The 12,941-nt window shown below is 34.7% G+C and overlaps 1 protein-coding gene across 10 annotated transcripts in view; it reads left to right on the top strand.

Moving 5' to 3' along the window:
• KYNU (kynureninase) overlaps nt 1-12,941 on the top strand; it is a 130,096-nt gene that overhangs the window by 87,917 nt on the left and 29,238 nt on the right. For all 10 annotated transcript variants that reach the window (XM_055572682.1, XM_055572681.1, XM_055572684.1 and 7 more), the window contains 2 exons: nt 906-1,004; nt 1,857-1,930. In XM_055572682.1, coding sequence (XP_055428657.1) covers nt 906-1,004; nt 1,857-1,930 — 173 coding nt within the window. The remainder of the gene's footprint in view (nt 1-905; nt 1,005-1,856; nt 1,931-12,941) is intronic.

Genomic DNA, 12,941 nt, shown 5'->3' with positions numbered 1-12,941 from the left:
AAGCAGAAATAGATGTTTTTCTGGAACTCTCTTGCTTTTTCATTAAGTTATGTATATTTTCTAAATATTGCATATTTCATTATATGTTCTTTTAAAAATTATATGTTAGTTTTAAACTCACCATAAATATCTTTAAATACTGGGAAATGACCATATTTATGGAAATGGACACAATTTTTCCAAAATTCCAGTTTCTCTTGGTAACTACTTTTTTCCTTTGGCAACAAATGCTTCAAGTTATTTTTCTCAAATTGATAGACTCACTTCATTTTTCAAAATATGTCTCAAATACCTAAGTATGATTTACTATCATTTGTCTGTAAGTTGCTCTTTCATGCAAAAATGGCTTTCTATGAATTTAAAGTGGGTAACTTAGCTTCCAACTCAAATAATTGCATAAGTGCATTATGAGACAGACATCCTACTTCAGGATGTTGTTAAATGTTTTATGAATAATTCCCATATTAAACCTTAAAAGAATAAAATTAAGGTACTGACATTTTATACAAATGTATTATTTTTATACTTGTACCAAGGAGATATATAACTCAAATTAACCTTTTCATGCTGTAACTGAATGCACACAATGCCAATACAAGTTTGGACTACCTTGATTTGTGCAAAGATGTCAGCAATTTAACACATCATTGCTTCTGCATTATCAGTGCAAAAGTCAACACAGTGAAGAAGGCAAAGAATGTCTTCTTCCTGGTATGAAAACCGTTTTGACCTGAAAGGGTCTTGAGAATGCCCAAGATTTTATGATTCACACTTTGTGAGTCATTGCTCCAAAGGATAAACTGCATTTATGGTACAGCATTTTTTCAACAATTTTCTTAAATATACTTGTATTTGTTATTTTGAATCATTAAGCACTTTCAAAATGTTATTATGTTCTTCCCCAGGGTTGTTTTGTTGGCTTTGATCTAGCACATGCAGTTGGAAATGTTGAACTTCACTTACATGACTGGGGAGTTGATTTTGCCTGCTGGTGCTCCTACAAGGTATCAACAGATTAGTTAATATATTTATATCCTTTTAGTCCACACTAACATTAATCTAAATGTAAAAATGGATCAGTAAAAATGTATTGTAAAAATTGTAAAAATGACCAATTTAAAAATTGTAAAAATGACCAATTTAAAAATGTATTGTAAAAATGACCAATTTTAGGTGTTTGAATTACTTTCCTCTATTTCCTTCATTACTGTATTTTGTGACTTTAGTTAATTGTAGAATCACTTAATGAATAGTATAGGTTATTATGTTTTGGTATTTCCATCCTTTATAGAGTATTTATTCCTTCAATTCTCTGACTTCTATGAAAAAATCAGGAAGTTCTGGACAATACTTCTATACTTAGAACTTAATTCAAATTTAATCTAGTTTTTTGTTAATATGTTGAGAAATTTCTACATAAGTTAGAGATAATTCTTATGGAATCAACTTTGTATTGACATTTGAAAACAAGTTTATTGACAGGGAGCATAGAAATAGAAGTGATCTTAAGCGTTTTAAAAATATAATATTTTATTATTATTTAAATATTTTGTGGCAAAATAACTGAAATAAATGAGCTTTGAAATCAGATAACTGTCAGTAGAACTGAACTGTTATCTACCAGTTGGAGCAAAAACTGGCCAAAAGAGTAATAGCTATTTATTCATAATTAATAATGCTACATTTCATTGTTTTTCTTTGAACAAAGTAACCCCAAATTCTGTTTTATAATAAAAGTTAAAATAATCACACATTTTGATCTTATCAAAGTTGATTTCATAACAAAAAGGTCAAATTATTATTTTTATCATGTATATTTAGGCAAACCTACACAGTTTAATTTACTCTCTATCCAGTATTTAAATACAGGAGCAGGAGGTCTTGCTGGTGCCTTTGTCCATGAAAAACATGCCTATACAATTAAACCTGCGTGAGTACTATCTTCAGATTTTCTTTGGTGATGAATAAATGAATTAAATGAATTTGAATTAATTAGTGTGCTAAATTTACATGTGTTCTTTAAGATGCTATCCAATAAGAATCTGGGTTGATTATAATTATTTTACCAGTCTGTGAACAATGATATGCTTTACCGGAAATAAACGATTTCCAAAGAGTTCACTTGGTTGAACAAGAAATTTAATCACAAAAGGGAAGCTTCAATGCTAAAAACGAGTCCCTGTAATCATGTAGAGCAGATGGTTTAATGCAAAGAGACTACTTAACTTTTTTTCAAAAATTAGACTTTAGAAAAGTCCGGGTTTCTCACATTGATGAATAAATCAAAGGCAACACAGAGCTGTGCCTAATAGAGCTTAAAAGTGGTACGTGATTATTAAAATTACATCTACCTTTAAAGCTGGAAACTTATAATATGGTCTTGTAAGGAATATCTTCTGTCCTAAAAGATTTTATAAACCATGAAAACTGAAGAAGCTGAACACTGAACAACAGACTGACTACATAAAAAGAAATACTCTTCGATTTTTATATAGCACTCTTCATTTTTTAGAGCAAGTATAAATGCAAATTGATACACCAACAAATTTAACATTTTTATTTGACTTGGGAACTCTTAAGTGTTTCTATTATTTTTATCTGGTATGGAGAATAAAAATATTCTGTAAAAAAAAATAATCCTTTCAAAATTGTATCAGAATGTGTGTGATGAGGAGACTGTCTAGACTCCTAATAGGTACTATAATAATGTTTGATTAATTTTCCGAATCTTCTCAGTCACTGGCTGAATGGTATAATCTTTATGAGAATTGAAAGTGAATTAGTAATAAAGCTTGGAGCCCCTCACATTTTTGAGATTCTCTGCACATAAATCACACAAATTTAAGATCATTTTCTACAGCTCGTTTAATTATACCTAAATTTCATCAAGATTTTAAAGTTTTAAAATTCAATAGAGCATTTTTTAGACAGATATTTGTTAGGTACTCATCTACCTTGAATATATTGTCAGGACATTAGATTTCTCCCCTTGTTCCAAATTCTGCAAAGAATATCTTAGCTATGGGCTTCACTGTTGGCTCAGCAGTAAAGAGTCCGCCTGCCAAGCAGGAGACGCAGTTTCAATCCCTTGGTCGGGAAGATCCCCTGGAGAAGGAAATGGCAACTCCCTCCAGTATTCTTGCCTGGGAAATCCCACGGACAGAGGAGCTTGGAGGGATACAGTCCATGGTAGTACAGTTGGACATGAACAACTAAACAATGACAACATTAGATTTCTCCCCTTGTCCCAAATTATCTGAAAAGAATATAAAATGTATATTATAGGACTACCATGCAAGTTTTAAAAAGTCTGTTTTTTTTTTCATTTATAAACAACCCCATTGATAACATTTTACCTAGCCTAAGTGTTTTCCACATAGATGGTATGTAAGATATTGCCTGCCTTTGTGTGAAAACTCACCACCCTGAGCATTTCCAACTCTCCACTTCTTTAAACTGCACTAGAGGAATCGGCAAAGGGAAGCAGGGATATGGTAAGTAATGTACACAAATTCTAGAGAATGCAAGCATTAGCAGTTAAACTCTGAATTTACAGCATCTCTATTGCACTTCAGAGTTCTTTTACCATTATTTGACCTTCATGGATGAGAGAGAGAGCAGAAGGGCTGTAGTGTGCCTGCACGTGCCTCATCGTATAGAATCCCAACATCCTCTAGACCCAGTGAGTGAAGTCACTCAGTTGTGTCCAACTCTTTGTGATTCTATGGACTGTAGCCTACCACGCTCCTCTGTCCTTGGGATTTTCCAGGCAAGAATATTGGAATTGGTTGCCATTTCCTTCTCCAGTAGGTAAGTGTTAAGTCTGTGCTCCCAAGAGAAAGACCATACAGACAGAGCAGATTTACATTCTAACCTGATCACTCACCTGCTGGTCCTGAAGAATGTTCTTGATTTCTCAGTGTTCTAGTCTCTTGATAAAGAGAACATAAGCATCTACCTCATAGAAAGTTATCATGAGGTTAAAATAGGATAATGCATGTAAAACAGCACAGCCACTGAAGCATGATAGGTGATCCATACATCTAGGGTAAGTATCTTTTTGCCTTGCTGTGAAGTTGCATGTTAATTTGTAGAATTTTGCCTAGTAGAGATCATTTCTCCTCAAGCAGGAAACATACCCTTAAAGGTTATGGTTTGTGACCTTTGGGATATTAAAGAATTTTGTACCTATGGCCAAGCTCAGACTGCGCCTGTAAGCCTCTATTCCTGGAATTCTGTCTTGTACTGGCCTCACCATCTTACTGGCTCATCCGCTAATTATGAGTTGATTGAGATCTTTATATGTGTTCATGTTATATTTATACAAGAGCCATGCTTGTACAATCTTCTATTTGTACAGCTTGAAAATCACATGCTATTAATTTCTGTTGCATTTTAAGTATCTAGTTGGGAGATCAACAAGACTCAAACCAGTCTGACTCAGGTAGTCCTTCTTATAGGAAACACTGGTTGTTGTTTCTTTGTTTATCAGTTGTTAAAGTTTCTTTTTATGTGACATTAGAGGGACTAGTTCCAATAGTACCAACTTCTACCCTAAGTGCAATGTAATTACTATTGTTAACTTTATGGAGTAAACTTTGTGCTTAAAAAAGGGTGACATCTAGTGGCTAAACATGTTATTTCAAATAAATAGTACACATAACTTTCCTGGTCCATTCATTCTTTATCTATGCTTAAAGTATAATTTTTTTCTATCATTTGACCATATATTTATAGTGCAATAATCATGTAGCCAAAGCCTTTGATAAAGAGGTAGGACAGGATGGAGGTGGAAGTTAACGTTAGATGCATTTTAGGTACAACGTTAAACAAAATGCATAAATGTTTATCAAGGTTGAGAAGAAGGGTACTATGGGAGTGGATCCTGGAACTTGTAACCCTGAATTCTGAAAGTTTAATATTAAGTGAATAATTTAAAAATATCTTTTATATGATGTTCCCATTAGCAACTGGCAGATTACATCTGTACCAAGAAATTTCACCATTTTTTGTTTATTTAAATAGGCATTTTGGCCATTGTTCAAAATTGGTGACCTAAGACTTTTTCCAAGAACACTTTGTCAATAAAAATAATGAGTAGAGGCCAGTGTCAATCTACTGTATTAAGCATTATAATTCAAATCATTAATCTCAGCTGTAATCTGACTTCTTCCTAGTTTATCATCACGTTTTTCCCATTCCAGTATCATATTCTAAACCTTATCTGTAGCTAATAATTATACTAAATAAGGACTGGTTCTGAGTAAATGTCATCTTGTGTTTTTTGTACTTCATGTCTGACAATTTTAGTGTATACAGTTAATAATTATTGCTCTGCACTTTGAAGGAAATACTTTTAGCTGTAAGAATTCAAACATTAGAAACATATCACCTTTTAAAGAAATCCTTCAAGTGAAAGCATTAATCGCTCAGTCATATCCAACTCTTCGCGACCCCATGGACTGTAGCCTGCCAGACTCCTCTGTCAATGGGGTTTTCCAGGCAAGAAAATATTACTGGAGTGGGAGCCAGTCCCTTCTCCAGGGGAATCTTCCTGACCCAGAGATAGAAACCAAGTCTCCTGAATTTCAGGTCCTTAAAAATCTTGCATTTTTCTTTTAACTTTATAAGTGTTGACCTTCCTGAAAGACTTTAGATCAATACTTAACCTTTTTTATTTTAGAAGATTCAAACATATGTGAAGCCTGTAAAATGATTCTTTTGTAAAAGCCCACAGACTGCAATTCAAGACACCACCCATCGCTTCTTGGTTTTTTTAGAGAGACTCTAGCAAAAAACAGGAGTGAGTTATTAAGATTCTTTCTGTGGCTTACTTTTTTTTTTTTTACTCTATCCAGTGAAATCATACATACTAGAAAATTACTGTTCTTCACTTTCCATGCTGACATAAAGAATCTTTCAAATGCTCTCATATATTAGCTCTCCTGAAATTCTTGCTTCCCCTAGTATATTTTTTTTTTAAGTTTTCTGAGTGGTCAAGAATGGAGCCTACTGATAATTTTTTGAAAATGCTAGCATTTCAAATCATGCCAATACATTTCCATAAACAGCTAGAGGTATTTGATTGAAGGCTTTAAGTAGAGATGACACTTTTTAAGGCTTTATTAAGAGCTTGAGTCATCTCCTTTATTGTAATAAGTAATTTGCAGGTTAAAAAGAACCAGCAGAAGAGGCTGGCTGCATCAGTGCATGGGAAAGGCAAATTTTAAATTCAGAAGTATAAATTATTACTACTATTATTATTATTTGGGAACTTAAAAAATAGACACATAAAACAATATAAGAAAGTCTAAGGATAAAAATCAGCATCAAGAAAATTTATAAAAATGGCTTAAAAATTATAAGCATGTTTCACGCTTGACCCAACGGAAAAATTAATGTTATAGAGAGAGATCATCTACTTGTTCTGGGGTGTGATGATGATATATCTGATTATACTTCCTTCCCCAGGCAATGCTGGAGAATACCACAAACCCAAACTCATCTATAACTTAAACCCTGTTTTGGTTTCTGTGATTCTTTCTGACATACTAATTATCACAGCTTTTTCTAGTATCTATAGAAGGTCTTGGTATTAAAGACTGGGAGAATGAGGGAGTGTCAGTGGTGGTAGCAAGGTGGGTGAATTCACCAGACTCCAGATACTTGCAAATGGGATAGGCCAGTATCAATGTATTTCTCAGTGAAAGTTTTCACAGAATCCTTAAACTATGACTCAGACCTCCCAGGGCATTTATTCTATGCATTTAGCTTGTTTCTGGAGTTAGATGTTCAGTATGAATTAACGTGGATGGCATCTTAGCCACAACTTCCTGCCCTGTCAGACAGCCATATTACATGTACTTGGCCACCCCTTTGTCCTTAATGTTGCCTCCCACAGCCCTACGTTACCTCCCACAGCCCTAATCTTCCAGTGTATCATTTCCCCTTGCTTCTGCTCCAATATATGTGATTGCTTTTCTGTATTTGATAAGTTGACTCTCTCACTTTTTCATTGATTCCCTCAATGCCTCAACCCTTGGTCCTTTTAACTCAGGTGTATCTCATCCTCTGTAATGATACCAAATACAGACAATTGCAGAAGATACCAACTGTATTTCCAGCTTTATGACTTGCTTACTTTCTATCCCTTACTTTTATCCGATTGCAAATTGCAAGACCTTCTGATTATCAAAGTATTATTCTAATCCCGAAAGATACATGACAATGTAGGAAAGTAAAAACTGTGAAGTACTCACTTATAAAATTAACCTTTACCAAACACCCTTTCTCAATTAGTATTAACATTTATCTCTATGCATTATTATAAAAAATATTTTGGTCTCTTGCTGATTATAGAATGTTATAACACAGTAAAAATTTTATGCAAATGAATTGTAAAGTAAAATTTTTCAAGAGATTCAGCATTTCATGATGCAAGTTATACTGAAGAACTGCTGAATCACAAAATCATGAACAATGAGAATATGTTAGAGTCAAAAGCATTAACAAACGAAGTAGAGGAAATTGGGCATGGTAATTCAAAATCAAATGACTTGAATATGAGGGATTAAGAGGAACTGATGAATGCTTCAAAACTTTTGTGGAAATGATCATCTTTATGCTCATGCTAAAAAGTTAAATATAACACAAAAAAGATTCTAGCTTGCTACCATGACATTTGTCAAGCACACCAAAAAAAAATCAACATTTGATTTACTACTCATTCTTTTTAATAATTTGCATATTATGATTTTAATGTAAGTTTTGTCAAATTATAAATTAAATTTGTTATACAATTTAAAGTTTTATTTTTCAAAAGCATCCCAATCAAATCTTTTATTTTTTTCCTTCATTATTTACTACAAAAGTATGGTTACTGGTTTAAAATAGTTCTATTTTAAAAGACCTTTTCCCAGTATTCCATGCGTGCTCAGTTACTCAGTCATACCTAACTCTGAGACCCCATGGACTCTAGCCCATCAGGATCCTTAATCCGTGGCATTATCCCAGCAAGCATACTGGAGTGGGTTGCCATTTTCTCCTCTGTGGGATCTTCCCCACCCAGGGATCAAACCCAGGGCTCCTGCAGTTCCTGCACTGGCAGGTGGATTCTTTAAAATGAAAGTCGCTTAGTCCTGTCCGACACTTCATGACCCCATGGACTATATAGTCCATGGAATTCTCCAGGCCAGAATACTGGAGTAGGTAGCCTTTCCCTTCTCCAGGGGATCTTCCCAAATCAGGGAGGTGTCCCATATTGCAGGCAGATTCTTTACCAGTTGAGTCAGAAAGGAAGCCTAGCAAATAATGAGGACTTCTAATAGATCCATATATTTTTCCAATCTTATGAATTAAGCATGATGAAGCTTCCATTTTATCCTACTCCAACACAAATATCCTTTCTAAGGTGCTCACTGCTTTATCAAGTAAAGACAATGTTTCTCAGTCATTTGAGGAGGCATGAGCAAATATAACCATTTATTTTTGTACAGGAGACTTTCATATATAGAAATACATATAGGATGCTGCATTTTTTTTTAAATCATACAACCCATTTGGAAAGATGTTGTTTCAATAGTTGAATAAACAATTTAAATGATAGGTAATATAGGGTTAGAATATGTGCCACAAGGCAATTCCTAAATAACTGCTGGGTGAATTCTCATGTATCACCATAGGAACAGTGAAGGGATAGATAACTCAGACCTCCTTTGGACAAGCTTGAAGAAGTTTGTGGTGAAATTTACAGATACTGTTCCTCTGCAAAATGGAATGCTATGTTAACTAAGTGCATAAATTTAATCTGTTACTTTGAAAGCTAAAATTGTTGCCTCTGAGAGAGATTTCACTCGATTAGTTTCATAAATCTAAGGAAGTATAATGAATTACTTAAATGGCCTTTCTTTAAAGGATATGTCAAGTGATCTTTTTATACACTTGATAGAATTCTTACGGAATCTGAGTTATTGACTTAACATTTAAAAGTCTGCCTAGGATCATAATCTTGCTCTTTATCTCTTTTCTACAGTATTTTAGAAATTATAAACAGTAGTAAAAGCAGGTTTGCTTCATAGTCTCACTTAGTTCCAGAGCCATGCTCATGAGTGGCTTATACCTATGAGAAATCCTAGTCTCCAAATCATCAGTGTAAAGGATCCAAAGGAAGACAATATGATTGGAGAAAACTCACCTATGGATTCATGACACATAAATCATTCCTATCTTCATTCAGAAACCATTTTAGATCAATAATTCTAAAAATTATTTTTTTAGAATTTACTCCTCACCTTCAAAGCTTGACTTTTTTATTATGCAAATCATCCAGATAATTTTTGAGTGTGGTGAATTTAAGCTGTGATCATAAAAATAATGTTTATGTACTGAGGCATGATCACAGTTGAGAATAATTTCAATAAATAATCTGATTTTCTCAACTCAAGAGATAAGGGAATCCTGACTCTTAATAGAAAACAGGAAGAGTAATTATCAGTATAAAACTACATTAAAGTCAATGTTGTTTGCAAATCACTATTCTCGGATAATGATGACATAATCACTAATATGAGAAAATTGAAGTCCTTTGAAACCTCAAAATTTATTTTCTCTTCGAAAATTGCAGTCTAGTGTCCCTGAAGATTTATCAGGTCAGTGACTCCTTTAGACACAAAATATAAACTTGTCAAAGAGCTTCAGCTCTTGTTTTAATTACTTCAAGTTTTGTCCCTAAAATGACCTTCAGAATATGAAAAGTTTCTTTTTTAATATAAAATATGAAGAGCAATGGCAACCCACTCCAGTACTCTTGCCTGGAAATTCCCATGGACAGAGGACCCTGGTAGGCTGCAGTCCATGGGGTCGCTAAGAGTCGGACACGACTGAGCGACTTCACTTTCACTTTTCACTTTCATGCATTGGAGAAGGAAATGGCAACCCACATCAGTGTTCTTGCCTGGAGAATCCCAGGGATGGGGGAGCCTGGTGGGCTGCCATCTATGGAGTTGCACAGAGTCGGACACGACTGAAGGGACTTAGCAGCAGCATTACTAAACTTTATTTGTTCTTGTTGAGAAAACACATGTATCCATCTGACTCTATAAGAGGTGCAGTGATACATGTTGTGTGGGGCAGCGTGGGAAACTACTCATTGCACAAGAGCCACTGGGTCCTGATGCTTTCAAGACTGAGCTGGGCTAACTTCACAGGCCACAAAAATGCTTGTAACGCATAACTCAAAACAAAGGTCTGAATTCCTATGAATCAGTTTCTCTTTGGTCACTTCTTTTTAACTCCACCCCAGAGGAGAGAATTTGATTGAGTGGAAATTATCCTTTTATCTAGTGTTGAGGTTTGTCTTCATCATGATAAGTTCATGTAAAGATAGATTGCCTTTACTCTCTTCTAAATCTCTGTTCCAATCAGATTTGGTCAAAGTCTCAGAAGATTTGGCATTAGTATGGAAACCTAGACAGAAAATGACCATTTGAATCTTCTTTGTTTTCTTTTAAGGGTGCCTGTGATCTTTGTGAGAATTCATTTTAGTATGTCCAGTGTGATGGTTTGAAAAAGTGACCATCACATAATTCTAAATGTTAAAGTACAGGACATTGTCCTTCTGATCTTCCTTTATTATCATAAGCCACAATGCCAGAGAATATATATATATATATATATATATATATATATATATATATATATCTCTTTATTTTGTTGTTGAATACATAGCTCTTTCTTTACTCTCAGCATAATAGACAAACCATCTTCTAGCATATGAAAGCATTTCTACTTTGCAAGTTACTCTGAAGTGAGTATGATTTGCAAAATACTGTCAAATTTAATATGCATTTCCATATGCTTCTACAAAGACTAAATATATCCATGAAACCAGCTATAGACAACTTTAAAAATCCTTCATGAGTATTAATCAACTTTAATCAACATTGCAAATAGTTCTTTCTAAAGTCCTAAGTTCAGAAATCTTGATGTGTTTTATGATTTTAGCATCAATATCACCATAGAGGATTATAAACCAATATTTTAAAATAATAGTAGATTTCAAGAAATGATAAGCAGAAAATTTTTGTTAATGAAGATTTCACACCAATAAAATATTGATTTAGCTCATGTAAGGACAACATACTATTCTGAATCTTCAGGAAACAATTTTCAATAACCAAAATTTATAATATCAGGAATTTTTGTAACTATGTTTATCATACTGTTAGCTCACTGGACATATTTTAACAAGCCTTCTTTTGAGTAAGATTTGAAGATGTAATTGAATATGTATCAGAACCAAGTAAAGCACTCTCTCATAATGATATTTCCATATGATTGGGCAAATGAGTGGATGAAAAGGAATTGAATCCCCATAGCTCCTCAAACTCCTTTCCAAAGTAGCATTAAATCAGTTGACTTAGAACACAGCAGAGCTATTGTGAATACTTTTTTTCTTTTTTTTTTTTTTAACAAATTAAGAATTGATAAAGACCTTCTTTACTAAGAGTGAGTTGCTAATATTTTACCTATCTAATGTTATGGCCATATTGAGCCTTGAAATAGTCATGCTTGGAAACTCATTGCTGACAAGGAATGAATGCACAATTCACAAGCTGAAACATCCCATTTTGTCAAGATTTTCATCGTCATTAGCGCCTTTGAGTCTGTTCTATCACTTAGCCATAAGTTTACTTTTCCTTCAAATATGCTCTTTGCTAACTGCTTAGATTTAGATTCTCACTGCTCCTTCTTTTATTTTTAGTTGAGCTTCTGTTTTTGTTTTTGTTGTTTGTTATAGTTTATATCTACTGCTTTCCCTGATCCTCATTCCTATACAGTAGCTCCACCTTTCCTATTCTAATATCAACTTGAACTTTAGCAATTTTGTTCCTCTTTCCCAAGCCTTTCTTCTCCTTCTGCATGGTAGCTTAACAATATTAATACTTCACTGTGAGAGATGACCTAAAAATTTACTGGGATACTTATGTACTGTGAAACCATGCTCATGTCATACCCACTGATCTTACTTCCCTGAAGGCAAGTTGCTCAGACCACCCTTGTTTGCATTTGGCATACAACTGGATTGCTTGCTTAGAAAAGACTGTCAGTGGAGGCGGAAGAAACACCTTGGCCGATTATAGAAGGATAGAGCTTCAGTCAGTTCAGTTCAGTTTAGTTCAGTCGCTCAGTCATGTCCAACTCTTTGTGACCCCATGAACCGCAGCACACCAGGCCTCCCTGTCTGTCACCAACTCCCGGAGTTCACTCAAACCCATGTCCATCGACTCGGTGATGCCATCCAACCATCTCATCCTCTGTCATCCCCTTCTCCTCCTGCCCTCAATCTTTCCCAGCATCAGGGTCTTTTCAAATGAGTCAGCTCTTCACATCAGATGGCCAAAGTACTGGAGTTTCAGCTTCAACATCAGTCCTTCCAATGAACAACCAGGACTGATCTCCTTTAGGATGGACTAGTTGGATCTCCTTGCAGCCCAAGGACTCTCAAGCGTCTTCTCCAACACCACAGTTTAAAAGCATCAATTCTTCGGTGCTCAGCTTTCTTTATAGTCCAACTCTCACATCCATACATGACCACTGGAAAAACCATAGCCTTGACTAGACGGACCTTTGTTGGCAAAGTAAAGTCTTTGCTTTTTAATATGCTGTCTAGGTTGGTCATAACTTTCCTTCCAAGGAGTAAGCATCTTTTAATTTCATTGCTGCAATCACCATCTGCAGTGATTTTGGAGCCCCCAAAAATAAAGTCTAATACTGTTTCCACTGTTTCCCCGGCTATCTGCCATGAAGTGATGGGACCAGATGCCATGATCTTAGTTTTCTGAATGTTGAATTTTAAGCCAACTTTTTCACTCTCCTCTTTCACTTTCATCAAGAGGCTCTTTAATTCCTCTTCACTTTCTGCCATAAGGGTGGTGTCATCT

The sequence above is a fragment of the Bubalus kerabau genome, chromosome 3 (genome assembly GCF_029407905.1).
Source record: "Bubalus kerabau isolate K-KA32 ecotype Philippines breed swamp buffalo chromosome 3, PCC_UOA_SB_1v2, whole genome shotgun sequence".
Taxonomy (NCBI): domain Eukaryota; kingdom Metazoa; phylum Chordata; class Mammalia; order Artiodactyla; family Bovidae; genus Bubalus; species Bubalus kerabau.
This window is presented reverse-complemented; position numbering and strand designations above follow the sequence as displayed.